Source organism: Chamaea fasciata, unplaced genomic scaffold (assembly GCF_029207755.1).
Source record: "Chamaea fasciata isolate MVZ Bird 193981 ecotype frontalis unplaced genomic scaffold, bChaFas1.0.hap1 SCAF_18, whole genome shotgun sequence".
Classification (NCBI taxonomy): Eukaryota; Metazoa; Chordata; class Aves; order Passeriformes; family Sylviidae; genus Chamaea; species Chamaea fasciata.
In genome coordinates, this window is record NW_027094103.1 from 8,725,407 (window position 1) to 8,748,635 (window position 23,229).

Below are 23,229 nucleotides of genomic sequence, written 5' to 3' on the forward strand. Positions count from 1 at the left end.
TGCCTCACTGGTTCTAGCTCCTGGCAGAGGAAATGTGGGAGACAATGGTTTCTCCAGGGAAAGGGGAACCAAGGGGGCTGCAGAGGGTCATGGGTCACCTCTGGGGAAAAGGATGCGCCACTGGAACACAAGTGTGGAGCTTGTGATTGTTTTTTTCTTTCCAGTTTACCTGGTTTTACGTTTGTGGGTGCATTTCAAACACGGGGAAAGCAAGTCTGCATGGCTGTGGAAAACATCTGGGGAAAAAAAAATGAAAACTAATGCTCAGGAACTAGAAAGCAAATCAATATATTAAAAATACATTATTTTAAGTAAATCCTGTCCTGCACTGGCCGGTATCACTGCCCCAGCAGCCCTGAGGTACCACTGGAATTCCTCTCCTCCAGGAGCAGTGTTCAGGCTCCTCACAGCCTGGAAGGGCTCCATCTGGGGCTGATTTCAGCCTTCTTTCAATGTTTCTGAGCTTTTAGACCTGCAGTCTCCTTTCATTTTGTATTTTTTAATGCCAGCTGAAGGTCGAAGCCCCAGCCTGGCTGAACCTTGTTGTGTGGTCGTTATTAATCCCTGTCCTTCTTGTGACTGCGATGGAGGCTAAAAAAAAAGGTCTCACAAGAGGGCGGCATTGGCCGCGGAAACCGAGTCTGCTGCGGATTTCGTGCGTGGCAGTACAGGGGGAGCCCAGAGTTGACCGGGATCCGCGGGTAAAGGATTTTGCTTGAAACAGATTGTGAATTTTAGCTTCCCCCCGTGTGACACAGGTAGAGGACGGGGCCGGCAGCGCCAGAGCAGCCAGGACAGCGACAGTGCCAAGGCCGGCGGAGCCGCACACGGAGCTCGGTGTGACAGCGGAACCGCGGAACCGGGCTCCCCGAAATCCATCGGCACTGCAGCTTCTCCCTTCCCACGCGCTGGGAAGGCGCTGGGGGTGACCCCATTCGGCAACGGCGTCGGTTCGTGAGGGCCCGTCACCGCGGAGCGGGCAACCCGGGGTGGCCGGCACCGGCCCGTCCCCGCCCGATGGCAGCGCGGAGCGTCCGTCCCGCTGCCGTGCAGGGCCGGAACGGCCGGCACCGCGCCCCAGACTGGCCCCCATCCCCGGCCCCGCTCCCCGCCAGGCCCCGCTCTGTGTTTCGGCTCTCTGTTCCCGATCTCTGGCCCCGCTCCCGGTTCCCGCTCCCCGCCGGGCCGGGCCCCTCACGCCCCTCACCGGCCCCTCGCGAGCGGCGCCCGGCGATGACGTCACCCCATCGGCAACCACGGGAGGGGCGGCTGCCCACCGGATCCGGCCCGGCGCGTTCTGATTGGCTGCCGACGGGTGAGGTGTGCGCTCGCGGGAGCCGCACGCCCCCGGATTGGCGGCGCCGCGGCGCGTGCGCGCCTCCGGAGCGAGGCGCGAGCGCGATTGGGCGCGCGGGGCGGGGGCGGGGCCTGGCCGGGGAGCGGCGCGTGCGCGGAGCGGCGGGAAGATGGTGCTGATCAAGGAGTTGTGAGTGGGGGCGGCGGGGGAGCGCCGGGGGGGGCCGGGGCTGAGGGAACCGGCACCGGGGCCGAGGGAACCGCCGCGGCGACCACCTCCGCCCCGCCCGCGCCGCGCCCCGCCCCGACGGCTCCGCCCCGGCCGCGCCCGCCGCCGCCGGGGCCCGCCCGCGCCGCTCCTGCCGTGTGGCCCCGGGGTCGGCGCTTCCTCGGGGGCCGCTCCGCTGCTCCGTGCGCCGGGGCCGCCGGCACCGGAGGGGCCGTTCGGCGCGGCGGGGACGCGGCCCCGCACCGGCAGCTCCGCGAGCTCCGTCCCGCGGGTCGTGTCGCGGGGAGGCGGCGGGGCCGCGGGGGATTTTCCCCCGTTTTCCTTGGAAAGCCGCTCGGATGGCAGCGGCGACAGCCCCGGCACGGGGCCACAGCCCTTCCCTGCTCCCGTTTCCCCGTGCTGGTGGCGCCGGGAGCTCCACGCCCCCGGGTGGATCTTTCCCGTGGGGGCTCCTGCCAGCGGACCACAAGCTGGTTTGTTTCTCTGTCCCTGCTTTTGGCTGCTAATTGCTTCAAAGTCCAGTGAGTGTAGCCTCAGTGGTAGTAAAGGTAATGTGTAGGTTCAAAAGTTTGTAAACAAATTTAGCATAACACAAAGTTGTTATGACAGCTGGAAGTAGATCCCAGATTTCCCGGCTCTTTTGTGCGGCTTCTGCCGTCCTCCATCCCTTGTTTTTCCTTTTGTAATGTATCTGGCCTTGAACTTTGCTTGGGTTTAATGCGTTTTATCCAAAGCCTTCCTGTCACAGAGATTTCTGAAGAGAAAACTAGAACTGGCTCCTTTTGACAGTTCTTTCTTGAATATCTCTATTCTATCAGTTATCTGCAGGTGAAGTGTAATGATTCATTTTACTGAATTTTCTCTTTTCCTCTTTCAGCCGAGTGGTTTTACCTTGCTCAGTGCAAGAGGTATGTCCTGATCCTCCCTGCTTTATTCGGACTGAGGGCTGGGAGGGGATTTTGCGTCAGAAATGTGACCAGCCTGAGTCCAGACATGTCCTGTGCTGTGGCTGTGCTGACAGAGATGAGTGACACACGTGTGAGCCCTGTTCTGATCAAGGAATTTCCAAATGCAGCACAGAGCCTTGAGGTGTCCTGAGCCTTCCACTGCCACCAGTACAGCTGTGCCCTGTGGAAGCACTTGGCTGCTGATCCAGCACTGAGGGACTCCAAGCCTTTCCCTGAAGCCACAAGTGTAGGAATTGTCTTCCCAGATGTGAAGCCAGCGATTCAGATGGCGCTGAAGTACATTAAAATGAGAGTCATGACAGGGTGTTGGACGTGCTTCTGAGGGAAACATGACACTTGTTCTGTAGTGTGTGTTTCCTGGGTCCTGTAAGGGCAGCAGTTAGTTGGTTGAAAGTGTGGATTGGGAAGGCTCAGAGCTGGAAGTCAGTCACTCCAATATCTGTAAACCCAAAATTGATATTTCTTGGTGCAGCAAAGAATGACAAATACACTTAGCTCTTGGGATAGGAAAATGAACTCATGGTGTACACCAAAGTGTTGGGTTGCTGTGGAACGACCTGGATGTAGGCCTGGTGTTTGTGAGCTGCAGATACGTGTTGCCAAAAAGTTGTCAGAGTTCACTAAATACCTTTTATATGGTGTATTTTACTTTGCTGATAATCTTTTTTGTACTGCTGCATTGTCAGAGGAAACAGCTAATTGTTTTAAACATGTTAAAAGTTTTGGCCAACTTTGGTGCTAACATTTGTCTTCTCTTCCCTCCTCAGTATCAAGTTGGGCAACTTTATTCAGTGGCAGAAGCAAGCAAAAACGAAACAGGAGGTGGAGAAGGAATTCAGGTCTTAAAAAACGAGCCTTATGAACAGGATGGCGAGAAGGGACAATACACTCACAAAATCTATCATTTAAAGAGGTGAGAAAAGCCTTGATGCACGTTGTAGTCCCTTGGTATTTACCAAGAAATGTTTAAAGGTGAGGGTAGCCTTCCATTGTTTGCTGTTCTGGGACACTTGTGTGTTTTCCTGCCACTTTGTGGTTTGCTGAATTGTGCATGAGTGATCTGGTGAGTGGGGAAATGTGAAATACGGTGGATTTTAAATATGTATATTTCCATATACTTCTCTGAGATTCTTCTCTGGAACAGCTGAAAGAATTGTGTTTGCTTGCTCTAGACAGGCATCTGACATGAGTGGGACGTAAAGTTCCTGCTGCAGGAGCTGCTTTGCCAGGGAGCTGGAGGTGAGGGCTCTGTGCAATGCTTTTCCTCAGCAGGTGTCTTTGGTGCTCTGCAAGAGGAAGGATAGCACAGCTTTCCTTATGATCACACAGCTCACTTTCAATTACCTAATTATTACCTTTCCCGTTTTTTTTCTTAATCATGTCGTGATCAGGAAGGTTTTTGAAGTTCCTGTGTATTTCACTGCAGGTGACAAGGTACATCATAACCCCTCAAATGCTTGGGTAGAATGTGCCTTTCTTATTGGAGTGTAAGAAACCAGCGAGGAATTTCAGCTGGCAGGATTTTAAACACGTTATCCATGTTTGTTTTCCCAGTAAAGTCCCTGGGTTTGTAAGGATGATTGCTCCAGAAGGCTCCCTGGTGTTCCATGAGAAGGCCTGGAATGCATATCCCTACTGTAGAACAAGTGAGTCTCCCCCATGTGTGTTCCCTTGTTGGTGTTTTTATATGTGAGACCTTTCAGAAACAATTGTATCTAATAATGCTTTGTGTTTTCTTTTTTCATTGCACGTGTTTTCCATCGACACCAGTTGTGACAGTGAGTATTTGAAATCCTACCAGTCATATATTGGGGTTTTTTGGGATATATTTTGTCTGTTACTACCATTACAATTTTCTGGCTCCAGCCTGTCAGATGTGCCTTGCTAGGACTCCTGGTGTAGAGCTCCCTGTTACTTTGTCTGCACGTGGCTATAATTAGAACTGTAATTTGTCAGAGAAATTATTTCATTTTCTAAGTCTTGCTTTATGCCTTTAGTTACCATTACAGATGCATAATGTCTGTCCTGGTAAGACATAATGACAAAAAAAGTGGGAGGGGAAAAGCAACATATCTGAGGCTTCTACACTCCTGAATGCAGGAGGAGCAGTGAAATGGAATCAGTCCCTGCCTGTCTGAAATGCCATTTGCTGTAAAATGAATTCCTGCCTCAGTTCAAATGGGGTAACTGGGAATCTAAATGGATCAGCACAGCTCAGGATTTGGGTTTGGTTTTTTAGGATGCATGGGAGTCACATCCTGAGGATTTTAATGCCGTTTTACATGTTTTGGTGACTTGTTTAATAGAAACTTATTAGTTAAATGTTAAACTGCTTTATCTGCTCACTTGCAAACATGGTTTAGATTGTTACCATGTGGATGTGACACAAGGAGTAACAAGTGAGTTTGAGCTGTTGAGGCTGACTCATCCTGCTGATACCTGTGCCCTCTGACTTCTGGGTTCAGCAGGGCTCTGTCATTGTCTTTAGATGCACAATTTGGTGGCAGCTGGACCATTATGATCCAGTTTTGTGATTTTAATTGTGCTGTACAGTAACATCTAACTGCAGGATTAATAATCTGAAAATTACTTGAACATTGAGGTAAAGAACTTCAGGGTTGAGGATGCAGGAAAGCAAATGGCAGGGTTATTTCTACTGGTGTGCACAGGTAGATGCGGATTTCTTAAACATGACTGACTTTAATTTAGTAGTCATTGCTCTAGTTCAAGATTATCATGTACCTATGTCTGTATGTAGGTAAGGGGGTGTTTCTCTGGTCACTTCAATAGATTGTGTTGTTAGTCAGGGATTAGTAGTGGCTTGTGTGTAGATACCATTTATTTAAACTTAGAGCAGAGAGGTATAATCAGACTTGTGCTTTTTGCTTTTAATTCTCACAGAATGAATACATGAAAGATGACTTCTTCATAAAAATTGAGACCTGGCATAAACCAGATTTGGGAACAACAGAGAACGTGAGTTGGGGTTTGGATACCAAGCCTTAGTGCAATTGTACAATTAATATAGATAAAGTATTTTCTACCCGGTGATGGTGGATAATTACTGCATAAAGTCAATGCCTGAGCAGTGAGTAAAGCAAGAAAAGCAATTTTCAGATCCTTGCAAGATGGTCAGAATGTCTCATACAAGGAGATCTAAGGACAGGAGAAGGGGTTCATGCAGATTATGGAATGGGTAATGGTTTAATGATTCCAATTAGAGCTTGGTTTCATTAGTACTAAAAAATGTGACAGATGAATACAGCCTAATCTTAAATCCAGGTTTCCTGAATGCACAAGAAGTGAAGGCATTGTGCTGGTTTAAAATTGATTAGCGAGTGAACTAAACTGTAATTGTGGAGATCATTCCCTTTGAGAAAGGCAGAGGAAGAAAGGGTAGGATTGGAGAATGCTGCCTTTACAGCATCCTGAAAAACTCCCTGGCACACACATGTACTGCACAAGGTGCATCTCCGTGTACTTCCCAGCATGGGAATAATTCCTTCTTTGTTTTTTTTTTGCAGGTGCACAATTTAGATCCAAACACGTGGAAGGGCGTTGAGGTTGTCCATATTGACATTGCAGATAGAACTCAAGTAGAACCAGGAGTAAGTAAATGTTCTGCTGTTGTGATTGGGATGAAGCATGCAGCTGATTCCACTTGTGCTCTGTGTTGATACTGAATAAGCTAAAATGGTGTGGATTTCACCTGACAGAGACATAAAAAGTGTCTTGAACAGAACCATTAATTTATATGCCTGCCTTACTTCTTTGGTTTTACTGCTGATTCCTTCTGCACATCTGGATCTGCTGGGGCTGTTGCCTGGTTTGTCAAATTGTAACAGCTGGACTGTTGGACGTGTAATATTTTATGAACAGTAGGGAAGTGGTAGGAACTAATATGGATACTGTGTTTGCACAGTAAATGTGATTGTCTTGGTTTTGTGCAAGGAGAGGCTCTTTATACTGTTTAACTGTTATTTTCTGAAAGTAGATACCTGGATATCCTACATTCTGGGCAGAGGATTTCTTTGCAGGAAGTCTTTGGAACTGTTTTCAGCACATAATCCTCTTTTTTCTTTTGTATATTTGACCTACAGAGTATCAAAACTGAGTACAGAGTGGTCTCATCCAGAGTCTTAAGTCTCGTCTGATGTTTCTGCATCTCTGTTTCCTTTTTATAAACTTCTAACTCCATTTCCACTTTTAGCAAATATTTTAGCAGATATTTGCAGATTGAAACTCACAGTATAGCCCATTTTTGTGTAAGAATACTTGGGATTCATTTTCACCGTGTGATTGAATTTTTTTAATAGTCGGTGTTGCCAAAGGAAGGGTTTTTTTGTACATTTATCTTCTCAAACATAGTTTTACCTGGAAAAGCAGCTCAAAGGTATGACCTCAGGTAACAGTAGAACTGAAATAATGGAGCTACATCTATAAAATCCAGCAAAGTTGAAAAAGTTTCCATGTATTCAAGCTGTATCCTTTTGTTCTGTAAATGAACGTTGTCCACCCTCCTGTGGTGCTGCATTTACTTTAGTTTCAGAGCTACAATCAGCATAAATATGAAAATACAATTTTCTTCAAGCTACTGATGGCATGCATGTGCTGACTCGTGCTCATTTAAGTATGTATAGAAGTAATTTGGGTGACAGCTGTGACTTTCTTTAGATACACATTTAACCCTGCCTTCTCTTAATCACCTCCAGCCTGCAGTCTGTGTCACTGAATTTTGTTTGTATATAAAAGTGACTTCCCAGGAGAGAAAGACCTTTTAAAGTGTAACCAGAAATGAGCACTCGATTAACATCAGAGTAGGCTGTGGTTTTGGAAACAATTTGTAGAAAAGTAGAGCCTAGTGAAAACAAATTGAAATCAGGTTTATAGCTATTTTTGTACAATGAAGACATTAAATGTCTTGTTTAGGTCGTGGTGGATCTTTATTGCTTGAAAGAAAGTTCAAAAATCACAATTTTGTACAAATCAGTCAGATTAGACATGCCTTAAGAGTTTGGATTTCTGTGTGCTGTCCATTTTTCTACAGTTTGAGGAAATACTTTGGAACACAGGAATTTCTCTTCTGCAGTCTGTAAGGAAGTGCTAAAAGATTCTCAAGTTACTGAGCTTACTAGGTGGATCTCTTCCATTTCAGACTTAATTTATCACAATAGGCAACTAAACAGCTCCACGTTATTAGTGCTGAACCTCGGAATCATCATGTAATGACACATCCCATGGGACAGCCTACCTATGTACAAGTATGATGTGCTTTTAGTTCTATGCCCCACTTTTCATCCTGCCCTGGGTGTTTATAAATATTCATCTCTTCCAGCCTCGTTCCTAGAGACCTTTAACCACGGTGTGAGTCCGTGATAACCAGGCTGGTTTCATTTCTCATTTGAACCTTGGCACTCTTTCAAAGGTGATCTCAGGCAATGGTTCCCCTGATAGCTGTGCTGTAGCTGCAGGACTCCTCAGGAGATGGGAGTGATTGCAAGACATTTTTTATTAAAAGCCATTTAGCTGAACCTACCTAAAACACACGAGTGCTTGTCACAGTGGTGCTGGTGACTGTTTCAGTGATAAGATATGGGAATCATGCATTGAGCTGGGAGTATGACATACTTAGATAAACCTGATTTTGGTCTTCTGTTGTGCTGTGAATGAGCACTCACGGAGCTGTGGATGATGTTGGAGGGAAGTGCTGGTAGGTGTTTCCTTCCACAGGATCTGTATGTGAGTTTTTTGCTCCATAACACCAGTAGTATGTACATTCTCTTGCCTAAAACACTAATACAGTACTGAGCTGGAAAGCCAGAATTTGTGTCCACCTACCTAGTTAGTGTGATGCCACTCCATGTTCAGTTCCATTTTCATGGGTTTGCAGATCAGGCATCAGACTGGTGTAATTTTCCTGTTAGGTTCTGAAAGTTTTCTTAAAACCATTCTGTCCTGTATATATGATTTGAATTTTTATACCAACTGATAGTGAACCATGAGTTCTCAGGAGCACTGTTGCCACTTTGAGCAGTTCTAAAGACTGAGAATTGCAAAGAAGTGTCCAGGTTCTGGGTTTGTTGTGATACTGCTTTATTGTATGTGGTTCACAGTCTCTCTAAATCCTTCTTCATAATAGATGGTTGCATTCATGCATATTATATTGAGAATATGAGCAGAAACTGCCTGTGAAATGGTATTTGTGTATTTCTTTGAAATGGTTTTGCTCCTCTGTCTTGTTATGCTGCTGAAGGCTGATGTTTGCCTGTCTGGCTTTCCAGAGTGCTTCAGGGGTTTGAGCTGTAATATTTGCTCCAGCAGCTGCCTGTTTTTCTTCCTAAGAAGGACTTGTTGTTGTCAGGAGTTAAGCTCTTGCTGCACAGATATTTTCCTTAAACTCTGCAAAGAACTGCTGTTTATTTGTACTTTGGCTCTAGTCCAGTCTTCTTCCCTGCATGCTTGTAGGATTTGTGTGTAGAGAAGAGTTCCTACAGTGCTCTCCTGTCCATCTAGGCTTTAGTCTATAAAGGGCATTTCCTGTCCTTAACAGGATTTGGTTTTACTGAGTTCTAAAAGGTCTTGGTTCAAAGCTTCTTTCTCAACATAGAAAACTTTACCCTGACTCATCTATTTTCTTGGAATTTCTCTTTTCACTCCTACATTTCACTCAGAGATAACATTTTCTTCCCCAGTGTTTCCAGCTGTGGTTATTGTTATGTGGGTCCTAAATGCAAGAGCACAGTTGCTTTTTACCAGTGTCCCTGTGCAGTGGGAGGTGGGATGGCAGGTAACAGCATCGTGTGGACTTGAGTGTCCGTGGGGTATCCAGGCAAATAATTCCTCTCCATAAACCAGGCAGATCAAGGCTGCACATGTAGCTCAGTTTAAATGCCTCATGCTTCACACCACTACAGTGAGCTCTGCCTTGGCAGGATGTTCACACAGTGAAAATAAATTCAGGGTTGTCTCAATGCAGTACCTGGTTTTATTTATAAAACTGGCACTAAGATGTGGAATTTTTGTGTTTCTCTTTGGCACGTTGCTGCCCCAAACCAGCAGCAGTTCTGCCAACAATTAGTTACATAGAACAAAATTGTTTATCCATTGCTATAGCTTGATTCACTTCAATGTCTTCTATCCAGTGGTGGAGTGTGATTTTTAGAAGGCAGTCATGATCAGTAATTTAAAACACTCAGTGTATTTCTGTAAAAACATTTTGCTGTAGTATTTGCATAGGTATCTTAAAGGTGATTTAATTGTAAAGAGGATGACTCTTTTTCCACACAAGGACTGTTAAAAAATCATTTTTAGAAAGTTTATCACACTGAGCCTCCAGGACAATGCAGAACCTGAGGATTCCAGTGGGTTGCAGCTGTCCAAGTTATTTGGAAATAACTTGTGAGATGACAAGTTGGTCTCAGACACAGCCAGTGGCTCTGGCTCAGTGCTGTGCTCAGTGCAGCAGGAAGGGACTCAGGGACTCGTGTGCTGCTGTGTATTTGCTCTTTGTGATGTCTCTGGAAAGGACATGTGCTTTATTACAGTAAAATCATAGATGAGTGGGTTTCACTAAAATTCAGGTGGCAAATATGGCTTGTAGTCTTTCTGCAGTTATAATAATTCAAAGTTAGATGTTGAAGTGTTGCTGTGCAGTGCTAATGCTGGTTCCTCAGGCTCTGAGGCCGGGCAAGGCTTGTGGAGCACCGTGGCAGCCCCTGCTGAGGTTGGCTGACTGTTGTGTGGGTTGTTCAAACTAGAGTGTTGTTTCAGCCTAGAGGGAGAGCTAGAGGAGAGTCCTGGTTTGTGGAAGTTCATAAAACGCTGATTAGCAATGGGATTGAAATGTCTTTACTCACTTGGCTGCTTCTAGGAAATATCTGTTCAATTCCTTAATATGGAGTCCTCAATATGGAAGTTTGTCTGAACACCTAGTAATGTTTTCTAGATAAGTTAAGGTTTCTTCAGCTTATTTTAATAGGCAGTGTAGATAGGTATGTTAAAGGAACTGGGAACAATGAGAGAAGACTGGGGAGAAGAAAGTGTAGCAGCTGATGTTCTGTAAGTCAAATCAGATTCCTCTGAGAGGACTTTCTAGATTTTTCAGCTCCATTTGGCTGGCAGTAGGTTTTTGTAAATGTCAGAATGTCTGTGAAAGCATTAGCAGTTAATACATGTAGCCTTGCTCTGTGGGTTCAGAATTTAGTCTAGAAGTAGCCTTTGTTGCTCTGTGCTGATGGCAGAACCTGGAGCTGAAATCTGATATGGCCTTCAGCAGCCAGGAGCTGCTTCTCTTGGAGGTGTTTCTTTCACTCTGTGTTCTGCAGTTTTGGCTTCACTGAAATTTTATTTAAAAATGAGACCTTAAACTCTGCTAAACTTTCTTGGATTTTTCTGTAGCACCTACCAAGCATTTGTTCTGCTTTGAAGCAACTTAAATTGTTACACTTGGGTTGTGTGGGTGCAGTGGTAATCTTGGATAAATGTTTTTTATACACAGTATAAACCTTACCTGCTTTCACTGAGCCCAAAGTTTTTAATGCTTTCCTAGTTTCTGTGACAGCATCTTTATCAAATAATCATTTTCATACCCCTCATCAGTAAAATTCAGTAAATCCATCTGTTGGAAGCATTTGTCCCTTTCAGCTCTGTACCCAGTGGCTTTCATCCCATGTACAGGGGGTGAGCAGAGCTGTCCACAAGTGAGGCAGCTCCTGGTGGGCTCTGCCCCTGGCTCAGGCTGGGATCTCAGAGTTTCTGATTGTGTGAGGGAGTTCTGCCTCCTGCCCTCCTGTTCTGCCTCCCCAGCAGCGGCCATGTGGTGCAGCCTGAATAGCTTTAGCATGCTGGTTGCTGAATTACTGCCTTCTCCTCCTCTCAGCGGTCACAGACCCAGTGGGACAGTGCAGATGTCACAGAGTGCACAGCACAGGGCAGCTCTGGCCTGGAGCAGCCCTGGAGAGCTGTTGTGTTGGGAGCAGGTGTGATGGAGCCATGGAGTCAGCCTGGCAGCCCTGCTGCACCCATCCTGCTCCAGAGCACTCAGGGGATCATTCTGGCAGCCGTGAGCAGAAGCTTAACGCAGTGGGATATTGAATCTGGTGGTGTTTTCTGACTCTCAGAGCGTTTTATGTTACAGGACTACAAAGCTGATGAAGATCCTGCATTATTCCAGTCAGTTAAGACGAAGAGAGGACCTCTGGGGCCAAACTGGAAGGTACTAGGGGCTGTTGTTACCGCCTTATGAAGTCTTTTATCAGCAGAAGAACAAAGCTTATGGTTCCCTCAGAACTTGGCTCAACTCCAGTTGAGGCACAAATTTCCTGTGGCCCAGCACATCCCCCATGCCACCCCAGTGACACCTCAACAGCAGCACAGGGCTTGCCAGTGCCTCCTGCCAGCCATCAGAACCTGTCCAGGAGGGAATGGGCTGTGTGTGCCACACCAGAATCCACAGGAACTGAGCAGCCCACTGCTGTGCCCTGGAGTGAATCACAGGGAGTCTGTCAGGAACAACCCCAAGTTGCTGATTAGAATGTTGTTTTTCTGTGATAATGCTTAGAATTGCAGTTTATTGTCATAACAGCATAGTTAAATTTAATTAATTTACTATAAATTAATTATATTATTTATCATTCTAATGCACTAATTAGAATTGTAATTTCTAATAATTAAACTTTAAAAGTATTAAAACTTCTTTTCTGTTTTCCCCAAACAGAAGGAATTAGCAACTGATGAGGAGTGTCCCAAAATGTGTGCTTATAAATTGGTGACCATCAAATTTAAGTGGTGGGGACTGCAGAACAAAGTTGAAAACTTTATACAAAAGGTGAGTACTCCTGCCTTTTGGGGCTGTGTTGATGTGGGGGTTTGAGCAGGAACAGTGGTACAGTTTCCTATTGCTTACTGCCAGGGAATTCCTGTCCATTTCCCCCACCAGTCGAATCATTTGTATCCTGGTTTGCTGCAAGAGGAGCTTCACTGGTAGTACCAGAACAGTTCTCTAGGGAAAAAAAGCAAAGTGGCTGTTTTGGTTTGGCTGCTGCCACCTTGGAGCTTGAACAGGTTTTAACAACATTCTTCATAATTCTCAAGTAATGTGAATGGCTGAACTTTCTTGTAACTCTTTTTTTGATAGTGAAATTTGTTCATTTTTTTCCATGTTAAAGCATCTGAGAAATGAGGTGAATTTAAATTGGATCCAGGGGTGTGAGGTGGCTGAATCCCTAGCAGTGTGGAGCAGCACTCCCTTGAAGATTTTAACTCTTCAAACCTGAGCAGCTGCTATCATTTCACCAGCTTTTAGCAAATCCTACCTGTGATCTAATGCTTGTTTATCTTCTTAAAGCAAGAAAAAAGGATATTTACCAACTTCCACCGCCAGCTGTTCTGTTGGATTGACAAGTGGATTGAGCTGACTATGGAGGACATCAGGAGGATGGAGGATGAAACCCAGAAGGAGCTGGAAGCGGTAAGAAAGCTTTTTTTTTTTTTTGAGATGTGCCTGCTTCTACCTGCAGATCTATCTGTGCAGAAGCTGAGGCAAGTTGTGTGGTGTCCATGCCTGTGTGTGTGTTTGGGCAATTGCTGATGGGCACTGTGGCCCCTTGAGTGCAGCCCCATGTGCTTCAAGCTCTCCTGCATTCTGTGCTGTCACACTGGAAGTGGCTGTGTAAGTACCTCTGATGTCTGCCCTGATCTACCTCTGTGTTTATGGCACCACACTCATTGCACAAAGTCCCATTCAGGGCCCTTTTTGTCACTTGTTGGTTGGAAGTCAAAGCTGTCACTGTCCCGTTCCATCACGTGTCTTGCTTTGTTTCATTTCTTGTCGTCACTAGATCTGATGACTTTTTCTCTTCAAGCATGTTTTCAAGCAAGTTTGTGTCACCTGTCAGCTGTTCCGTGTCTAATTAGCCCACCAAACCAAAGTCTTACTTCCAAAAAGAAAGTCAGTAAAATCAGCTGAGATCATGTCAGTTTGCCTGCTTTAGTGGCTGTGAGGACCAAATCTGCGTGGCCTGATACCTGGGAGAAAGCTCAGACTTGGGGCACTGTCACTGCTCTCTCCATTCAGAGGTAGAGAACCACCATAGGCTGGGAAGGAAGACTTCTTTTGTAGAGCCTGTCCAGGACATGACCTTTGGCACGAACCTTTCCCGTGTTAAATCCCACTTTATGGCATTTTTGCAGTTCTTGGATTTGCAGTTGTATTTCCTTCCCGTTTTGACAATTGCTTCACGGCCCAAACCCAATCAGGTTACCCAGACAGTTCCAGTGTCTTAATTTCTCCAAGACACAATGTGTCTTTAGCTACAACTTGCTGTTTGTATGGTTTGGCCCATTCCAGACACCTCTAACCTGGTTGCCCAAGGCTTCAGACCAGCTGTGGACAGGGGTGACACATTCCATGGTCTGTGCCCGGTGTGTCTTTGCTCTTGGTCCCAAACCAGCTGCAGCTCCTCCTTCCCCACTGGTGCTCTCCAGGGACTTTCCAAACAGTGTAGAACAGCCTGTGTTGTGTAGGGATGTTTCCTGGGTTTGGAAGAAGTGTTTCTTCACCTTCCTGTGCTGAGCTGTAGCACCGAATGCTCTTTTCCCATAAGCTGTAGGGTTTGGGTCAGCAGCCCCAGAATGAGCTTTGGACAAGGTTGGTGTTCACCACCTCCTGCAGATCTTGTGCTCTCTCATGAGCATTTTGGGGTGTTTTTGGCAGTTGTTCTCTCAAATCACGGGGGTTTCTTCTTGAATTTTAATTTATGCCTGATCCTGTTCCTAGAGCCACCTGTTCCCAGGTGTCTGTGGAGGAGGAGGCATAAGAGCTGTGCTCTCTAAACTGATTTTTGCCAGAAGGGTTCCCTTGTGCACATCCATCGTTCTTCACTGGTCTGAAACAGACTTCATCCAGTTTCCCTGAGCAAGGGTAGTGACAGTGAGGAGACACTAGATGTGTGCTGGAGAGAGGCAGCAGAACCTGACACACCTGTGTGCATGATGAAATTGTTCCTTTGTGTGTCTGTGGATGTTTTATTTCACATTTCTCACTGGTAAGTAGCTCCTTTTAAATATTTTTTTTCCAAAATATTTGCTGCTCTTCTAGTTCTTACCCTAAGCCAAACCCAGCTCGCACGTCTCTGGGTGTAACATTTATCCTCACTCTTAAACATCAAACATATTTGCTTAATATTTTCTCATTTTGCAAAGGCAAATTGGGTTTTTTTGTAAATAGCTTGTTGTGTAAGATGTTAGTGTCAGGAATATGTGTATTGTTGAAAAAGTTGGGTTGTTTTGGTTTCTTTGTTTTTTGGTTGTTTTTTTTTTTCACAAGATAAATGTGTGATGTTACACTAACCCAGATTTCTGTGGATATTGTGAAATGTGAGAGGAGTGGGGACCTGCTGTCTTGGGGTTTTTTCAGTTGTTGCAAGAGGGGTATCTACAAACGCCTATAAATGATGTAATTTCCATGGGTTTGTGATGCAGTGCCTTATTAAACAACCTAAGGGCAAAAAATGTCACTGCCAAATAATATGAATGCTAGTTTTATCTAAAATAATTTGTCATCTGGTTTCATATTCAACTACTCCATCCACTGTGCTCACCAGTAACTGCCATTACATCCCCAGTACACCACAAAGTGTGTTTTATGGCCAGGACCACTGGGAAGTGAGTGCTCAGTGTGACACAGATATGTCCATGCCCCTGTCCCTGCAGGATGGTCAGGAATGGACAGGGCTGCCCTAGGCTGTGATGCTGCGAGCCAAACCAGGCACAAAGCAGGGCTGGCAGTGCATGTTCTTCCCCACACAGTGTCCTGGTACTCTTCCCCTTTTCATGAACACCTTTTCTTCCTTCTGCTACGAGCTGATCTTTCTCTGGGTTCTGTGCACATTCCAGTTCTTTTGTTGCTCCTGTGCTTCATCTTCAGTCGATTTTTATAGTCAGGATCTCTGCTTTTGTTACTTTCTGTTACTCTCTGATTCCTCATCAGTGTACTTCCAGAGTTCCTCTATCCCAGTCCATCTTTTTTCTCACTGTTTATGTTTCACTTGGTGGATTCTGTCTCTGGCTGCTGGAGATGAGAAGCACCTCTGCTCCATGAAACATGCATCAGCTCATCAGTGCAGAGTAGGAAAGCATCTGGTCCAGCCAAAGCCCTGTGACCAACCTCTCTCATGCCTGTGTGAGAGTAGAGATGCCACACTGGGTCTCCTGAGCAGTGATTCCATGCTGGAGCATCGTGGGCTTAGTAAAACTTCAAGCAGCATTGTTTACAGCTGCTCTCCAGTTCCCAGGTCTCCTTGCCAAAAAGAAATACCATACCATGGGCCAAACCCCCTGAGCTGTAGCTGGTCCTGGCCAAGGAGAAGCTGATCCTGGCCCTGCAGGTCATTCCTTCTGTCATACTAACCACGACGTGACAGGTTCTGTGTGTGGAGCTCACGTTTTATTTCACTTCAGATGCGTAAGAAGGGTTCCGTTCGAGGCACTTTGGCTGCGGACGTCTAGAGGAGTTCTCTGTAGGTTCTGAGGCAAAGCGAGCTGTGTAAGTCAACTGCTGGATGGAAAAGGAGAAGAGGGATTAATGTTCTTTTGGATGGGAATTGCTAGCAGAATTCATCTTAATGTCCACACAACCCATGTGGGCCTGAGCGTCCTCCTGCTCGGTAGTGGTGTGGCGATCAGCAGGTGGGACTGACCCACGGTGCCCAGGACACACCAGATGGGCACTGATGCAGGCACTAAGGCTGGGAACAGAATTGCTGCAGCGTTGGCCACCTGTCCTGGTGCCTGATGCTCACCCAGTGCAGGCACCCGAGGTGTGGGATGTGCTGCTGTCGTGGCGATGGTGCTGAGCCCTGGCACCCGCCCCTTCTGGGCACCGGTCACACACGCCAGCATGGCTTTGCTGCACACACAGGAGCAAAGTGATCTGTGGACCTGGTCCTTGTCACTTAGGGAAGCTGTGGACTGTCACCTTCCAAACACGTTCAGTTCTTGGAATCCAGTTCCACCCAGTCTTTGCAGACACTAAACTGTGTCAGAACCGTTACTGCAGGAGCAGCTTCTCCTGGAGTTACAGGCTCTTGGTGCTTGTGCCCAGCAGCCTTGCTGCTGTTCCTTACAGGGACTGTTGCAACATCCCAGCCCAAGGGTGCCGCATCCCACTGATCTGTGTGGGCTCCCCAGTGAAGGGAGCTGCTCCCACCCCTGGGGGCAGGTTCTACCCAAGGACAGCTCCCGCTGAGATTCCCTCAGGAGCCGGCATTGCTTTGGTGTGACTGTCAGTCCCGGCGGTGTTCTGAGGCCCTGTCCTGCTTTTCCCTGGAGATAATCTCCCTGCCTGTTTGGAGCTCTGTCTGAAGAAGCTGCTAATGCAGGAATTGCCCTTCCTCTCTCCACAGCTGCGTAACCAAGGCCAAGTGAGAGGAACGAGTGCTGCCAATGACGAGTGACGCCGGACGGACGCCGATGCCGGATCTTGGCTGTGTGTGTGGGTGCATGACTCTGTATATAACTACACACACACATGCAGACAGAAGGGGTGGTTACAGTGTCTCTGGGTGCTATACCTGTCCTAGCAACGATTCCAAGGAAACTGCTTTCATTATGTATACCCCAAGCAAATAAAAAAATCAACTGAGTAGTGTCATTTAAAGGATGAATTTTGCTAACTGGTATGTTCATGAATGTCAATACTGGACCAATTTCTGCCCTACTTGTTTTTCTCTCCTGTCCAAGTCAGTCTTGCTCTAACTCGCCCATCTCTCATTGTAAAGGAACACTCAAACAAGTTAATTTCAGTTTTATGTCTTCCCTATGTGATGAATTTTTGGAATAGGAACAATGAATGTATTTATAGCTATTTATTTCTGGATTGTCATTATCCTCTAGTCAAATCAGAAAAAAAAAATTCTGTTAGTGGAAATTGGAAGACTTTTACTGTTGAATAAGTTTAACCCAAACTTTACCCACTCACTGATTTAAAAGAAAAAAAAAATCATGTTTTATTGGACTTTTGTACATTGAAATGCTAACAGTTTTCTTCATTAAAATTGGCAAGATTAAGGAAAAATGACTTGTGCTTTATAAAGTAATTTGCAACTTGAAATTTTCCAGAAGCTGCTTTTTAGACAAGTACACTGACAGTACCTGTGGAGCATTTTCCAGTTTATCTTAGGCTGGGCAGTGAGAACAGGGTCACTGTTCTTCCCTCCAGGAATGCTCCTGCCAGTGCAGTAGCTGTTTTCCAGAGATTCCCTTTGGAAGCCATGGAAGCATTCTGGATTTCACACACAGCAATGGAATATAATTGTGATTTTAGCTGTTTTCATGTTGGAAATACACTTTGGGAGATGTAGACTTCCAGATATGATGACAGTTTCAGTTGTAGCCCCTGACGTGTTTCCCTGCTGTCTGTGAGGGGCTGATGTGTGAGAGCCCCTGGGATAATGAATCTCTCCTGTAGGAAGCTCCATAGGGAAAAGGTCTTCAGCATGTTTAAGGAACTATTCAGAGCACATAACAGGGGGACATTATCCTAATGCTTGTTAGATCAAAGAAAAAGTATTTTTAAAAGCACTAGTTAGATAAAGATCTATTAATGCCTGGTTTCCTCCCAGCACTCTTGGCAGGGAAAGCCTTGCCTGACTTCCCAGGAGGGATCTGATTTCTGTTAACCATCAAAAGATTTCCTGCACTGGCAGCACGGGCCAGGTGTGCTGTGCACCTTGTCCTGGTGCTGTGCAGGCTGGCACTGCCTCACCTGCCCAGTGCTGGTGCCTCACCTGGGCACTGCACCCACCCTCCAGCCCCCCAGGGATGTGTTTTTATTTCCTTTCTGGGTTAGTTCAGTGGTGATTTGTCCTGTACCACCGGGAGGTTGGGGTGGTAAATGCAGAGACGTGACACACACACACAGAGGTCGTTGAAGTACCCCTGGAACCCAAGGGCTCAGGTCTCCTCAGCGCTGGAGTTTGTGTCCTGCCATTGTTAATGTGTTGCAATGCAGAGGGAAAGGGGCCCTGTGACTTCCATGGATTTGGACTAGTTGTGAAAATTTGAGAGAATCTTGTAGTGAATGTACAATGTTTAGTTTCCTTTGGCAGTCTCTGGTGCGACTGACAAGTAAAGCAGGCAATGAAATTTAATTAAATAAATTTGATCATAAAAAGCTCTGTGTCTTATCTCAGGCACTCACATTTGGCTCCTGAGCTGGTGTTTGGGGTCCCAAAGGCTGCTCTCACCTGGGTACTGTGGGGCTGGGTTTGGTTTGGGATTTCAGGCTGAGCAGCACCTGGAACCTTGACGCTCCCGAGCAGGGAGGGCTCTGTGCTGCGGCTGCTGTGGCAGAGGGGGACCGGGCAGAAGGAGGGGCTGCAGCTGGGAGGTCTTCAGGGACTTCTGGGTGTCCTTCCCTGGCTGGTCCCGCTCCTGGGGCTGGCTGAGCTGCCCTCCGGGCAGGCTCACTGCTGGCTCTGGGGCAGGGTTCTGCCTGCTCAGGTTGTGCAATCACCTGCTGCAAATGAAGGCTTGTACGGCTCCTTTGGTAAATGCAGAACTGAATTCTGTCTTTACTACCAGCTTGTTTAGCTTCCAGATGGCGAACCAACAGGAAGCAGTGGAAGTGTAACGTAGTTTTGATATAATGGATATGTAAACGTGATAGTTATTCACTGCAATAGACTGCTGTGAACCATATTCCAGCAGTAACCTTTGAAATCCATCACTTGGCTGTACACAAGTGTGAGCTAAAGGGGACTTGTAAGGAATTTGCTTTTTTTCTTGGAGGATTTTTAATCACTGAAGAGAAAGGAGAATTATTTCTGTCTTTTACCTTTACACGTAGACTGAGAAATGTCAGGAAAAAAATCTGCTGAGATTTTGGGTCTTTTGGGATTTTCCACCTTCGAGCCTTTCTAAATACTCTCTGAGCAATCTGAAAATGTCCTGTAAGACTACTGACTCCTCATTTCCAAGCCTCAGTCGATTCAGTCATGTTTAGGAGCTACATCATGTCCTTGAAATGTGGCGCTGTGGTTTTATGGCAAAATCTGAAGCACAAGGCTGTTGCTGAGGTTTTTATTCAGTTCATACAATTCAAGAGTCTTCTCTGTTGAATTGTGTCTTTGATAAAGTCATTGGGAAAAGATTTTCTGTGAAGTTTTGTAACTTTTAATGAAAGACTTTCTACCTGCTTGAATTGATATGGAAAATGAATTTTAATCAACAGCATATAATTGTCGGGAAGTAGAGATTATCCAGAGTGATGGCTGCAGACATTTCATTCCTGTGGAGCCTCCTCGTTGCCTGCTGTGGGCAGAATTCAGTGTGCAAACCCTACCACAAACAAAGTTCTGGCATGCACAGTAGTTTGAAAGATTTTAACGATAATCTGTCAAGCCCAGGTTTTGGAGGCAGATTTTCAATTCCTTCCACCTGAGGCATCACCTTCATGAGGACCCTTAATGTCAGTTAAGTGAAATCCTGTGTTGCTGTCCCTGTCTCCTCAGCAGTGGCTATTTGAGGTTGCAGCCTCCAGCAGCAGAGCCAGGAGGAGCCCTGGTGTGAGGGGATGTGGTTTCCTTGCAGTGCACCTGAAGACAGAGTCTGGAGGAATTTCTGCCACTGCCCTGTGCCTTTCTTTGCTGGTGTGCTGGTACTTGTTCTGATCCTTGTAGTCACTCTGGTCTGGTGCTCTTTCCCCAGTTTTGCTAGTTATGCTGTATTTTTAAAAACCCTCTCAGCAGGCACCAACACAGCCCCAGCTGTGCTGCTGTTACCCTTCAGGGACAGTATCTGCCATCCGTGCTTCAGAGCAGCCTTGGATTTCTTAATGCTACAAGCACAGGAAGTCCTAATTTAATTTTAAAACTTTATTCCTCAGGTTGGTGACAGGTTTCTTTCCTGAACTCCATCTACCTTTATTCTTTAATTTTTCTCTCTAAAATGACATGGCTTTCTGGTTTAGAATTGCATATCCAGGACACACAAGAAATTCAAGGTATTTGTTGAACCTGAAGTTTACAGCTTCTCCAATCCCAGCTAAAATCTTGATGTGCTTATTTACCGAATTTCTGGTTTATAAGCTGGGCTTTAGCACCCTCTAGAACAACATATAATGCTGTTGCTCCTTTTGCAAAAGGCTCTGTCTCCCTTGTTTCTCACATAGAGGCACAGTCCAAGATAAATTAAAGGAATGTGGTTGTCAGGACTTCTGAAAAACCCAGTAGTCACTGGCTAAACCGTACCGTAAAAAGAACTGAATGACACCAACATGGGAAGTCCCTGAAAGAGGCTGGAAGCAAAATGACCATAATTGAAATCTGAAAGCAGCAACTTCATAAAGAAGTAAGCGAAGAGGCGGCTCTTTGTAAATGATGATCTAAAAAGTGTTCTGGGTTGCGAGACCTCATTTCAAATGTATTCATTAAATAATATTTGAATCATTTAACAGTTTGAACTCTACTGCACTGCTAATATCTTCAGGGGATTTTTTTTCTTCAGTAACAAAGGTGCCTTTGTTCCCGCTCAGTGCTCGGGCTGTGCCTTGGATATTAGTTGGAAACCTGATCACCCGACATCACTCCGAGGCTGCGAGTACAATGTGAGTCGTCTGCAACCCGGATTAAATCAGGCCCTTTGTACAGATGCTGAGGGGCCGTGATGGTGGAGGAGCGATGGTTTTGGGCAGCAGGAGATGTTAACCCTTTGTGCCTCTGGCGGGGAGATGGGAGGTTTGGGGGCAGGGGCAGCCGGGCCAGCTGTGTGGAGCAGCTAATAGTGCCGGAGTAATTCCTGCTGGAAAGCAAATAATTCTTTAAGCGGGGCAGGTGAATTTATGCTGCTGGATCGGGTGCTCTCTGTCTTGGGATGCCTCTTCACTACAGCGTGTGGGCAGGGGCACTTGATTTAAATTGGAAAAGGCAGGATTGAGAGCCAAGGTTCACCAGCGGCTCAGGAACGCACGTTGTGCTGCTAAACCTTATGAAGTAACACGATAAATAATAAACACAGGAGGAGCTTTATTTGCCTGGTGGCTTTGAGTTCTGGGCCCCAGGGTCTCGAGCATCCTGGTCACCCCAGGATGTGCAGCGTGCTCTCTAACAGAGCCAGGAGGTCACGGGCCGAAGGCAGGGAGCCCTGGGAGCCAGAATGGGAGGGGTGGCAGGGTCAGCAGGGGATAGCGGAATGCGGGCGATGCTCAGACCTGGGGGAGTTCTCCAGGAGAAGCCAACCTGGTCTCCAGTGGGTGACCTCCTGAGAACCAGTGACTTCCAAAAAAAAAAAAAAGTTTTAAAAAACCCACACCCAGCAGTGCCACTGCGCCCAGCGCTGTCCTGACAGGGAGGCGAGGGCAGGATGGAATTGCAGCGTGTGGCATCCCGGGGGATGGCAGGATGAGGAGAGGAAGCACCACGGCGAGTGCTCTCGTGAAGCTAATACTTAGGGGAAATTAAGTCATCAGGACTTTATAAAACACCCCCTGGCTCTCTCACAGTAATTCAATTTATAACATGATGAAAAATGAATTAACTTTGGTGGTTTTCTGGCATCACCCACAGTGAGCCAGACTTTCCAGATGCTCGAAGGTTGTTTTTGCTCCACCACGCTTACATAAATTCCCACCTGGTTCAAGTTTAGGAAAGCAGCAGAACAAAGTTGGTCACACAACCTCCACCATAAAACACTGAAGAGAGTTAAAACACTGATTAGCCATACAGAGAGGTGCCATTTGGTTATTTATCTTTCACTGAGCTATTTTGGGAAACAACATTTTTACTTTTCCTGTAGCCAAACTAATTCACTACTTCTGTCTATTTCTGTTGTGCTGTGTGTATATATATATAGAGTGCTGTAAATATATATATAATTTCTTTTGTTAATATCCCCTTCCCAGTGTAATGTCTGATCCTACATGTGTGTTTTAGAGATGGGAATTTGAAGGGGAAAAATAAAAGCCCAAGCAATTGACTGTGCTATGGATAGGAAAGTTTGCTTTAGGGTTTCTTCTGTTTTTACCAATGTACACTCTTGGTGTTGTATGATTTTACACTGTCCTGTATTTTTAGTCATCCAAATTATATGTTCAATCAAAACATATTTTTGGTGTTCATTATATGTACACCAAAGCGCCCCATGTGCTGCAGAAGTTTTCACCTAAGTGGCATAAAGGGCACCTAACATACTAAATTGGCCAAAAAAAAAAAAAAAAAGCTGTTTGCAGCAATGGAGAACTCTACTGATATTGTGAAAATATCATTATTCATACTGAGGAACCTGTAAACCCAAACAGGAAAAATACACAGCTCAAGCTCGCAGCCATGTATAGGAACTAAAACCAACTAAACCAACCTTGCAGAAGAACCAAAGAGGAAAATCCCTGTGAAGGGCTAAGTTCTGAAATTGCTGTCTATCCCTATGGGAAATGACTGAAGTGGTTTAGTCCCTTAACTCTGTTTATTCAGCTATGCGTTTTTAAAAATGGGAAGCAGTAAAGCGTCTGAAGGAATTTGGTTCAGCCTTTCCAGAAACCACACATTGTTGGTAAAACTAAGCATGAAATTTCTACACCGGCAAGGTGAACCTCCCAGAAGCTGAATGCAAATCAGGTTTCACAGATGAAATTGTCTTTAATCTCAATTACAAACCCAGTCACCAGACACTCAGGCAGGGAAGGACAAGGAGTGGCAGAGGTCAGATCACTGAAAGTCCCTACATGTTGCTTTTTAGCTGGTG

General features: G+C 45.9%; 1 protein-coding gene and 1 long non-coding RNA gene across 3 annotated transcripts; both read left to right on the forward strand.

Annotated features, from left to right (window-relative positions):
* Positions 1 to 1,426: 1,426 nt before the first annotated feature.
* On the forward strand, positions 1,427 to 18,666 carry PITPNB (phosphatidylinositol transfer protein beta). The gene is made up of 11 exons (XM_066199660.1): positions 1,427 to 1,486; positions 2,403 to 2,433; positions 3,261 to 3,406; positions 4,048 to 4,139; positions 4,264 to 4,271; positions 5,395 to 5,469; positions 6,018 to 6,101; positions 11,630 to 11,707; positions 12,209 to 12,319; positions 12,839 to 12,961; positions 16,896 to 18,666. The coding sequence occupies exons 1-11, from the start codon at positions 1,467 to 1,469 to the stop codon at positions 16,944 to 16,946; spliced, it is 819 nt and encodes a 272-aa protein (XP_066055757.1). The 5' UTR covers positions 1,427 to 1,466; the 3' UTR covers positions 16,947 to 18,666.
* Positions 18,667 to 20,011: 1,345 nt separating this feature from the next.
* Positions 20,012 to 23,229, forward strand: LOC136298790 (uncharacterized). Of its 2 annotated transcripts, XR_010723371.1 has the most exons (4): positions 20,012 to 20,149; positions 20,238 to 20,377; positions 20,663 to 20,841; positions 21,026 to 23,229. It is a non-coding gene; the product is annotated as an uncharacterized lncRNA (long non-coding RNA). The 2 variants fall into 2 exon arrangements; XR_010723370.1 differs by lacking the exon at positions 20,238 to 20,377.

Bases quoted from the DNA above. Each gene is read 5' to 3' on its own strand.
- PITPNB (XM_066199660.1), top strand. From the start codon at position 1,467: ATGGTGCTGATCAAGGAGTT. The intron at 5,470-6,017 runs GTGAGTTGGGGT...TTTTTTTTGCAG, and splicing joins ATTTGGGAACAACAGAGAAC to GTGCACAATTTAGATCCAAA. The intron at 12,962-16,895 runs GTAAGAAAGCTT...CTCTCTCCACAG, and splicing joins CCCAGAAGGAGCTGGAAGCG to CTGCGTAACCAAGGCCAAGT.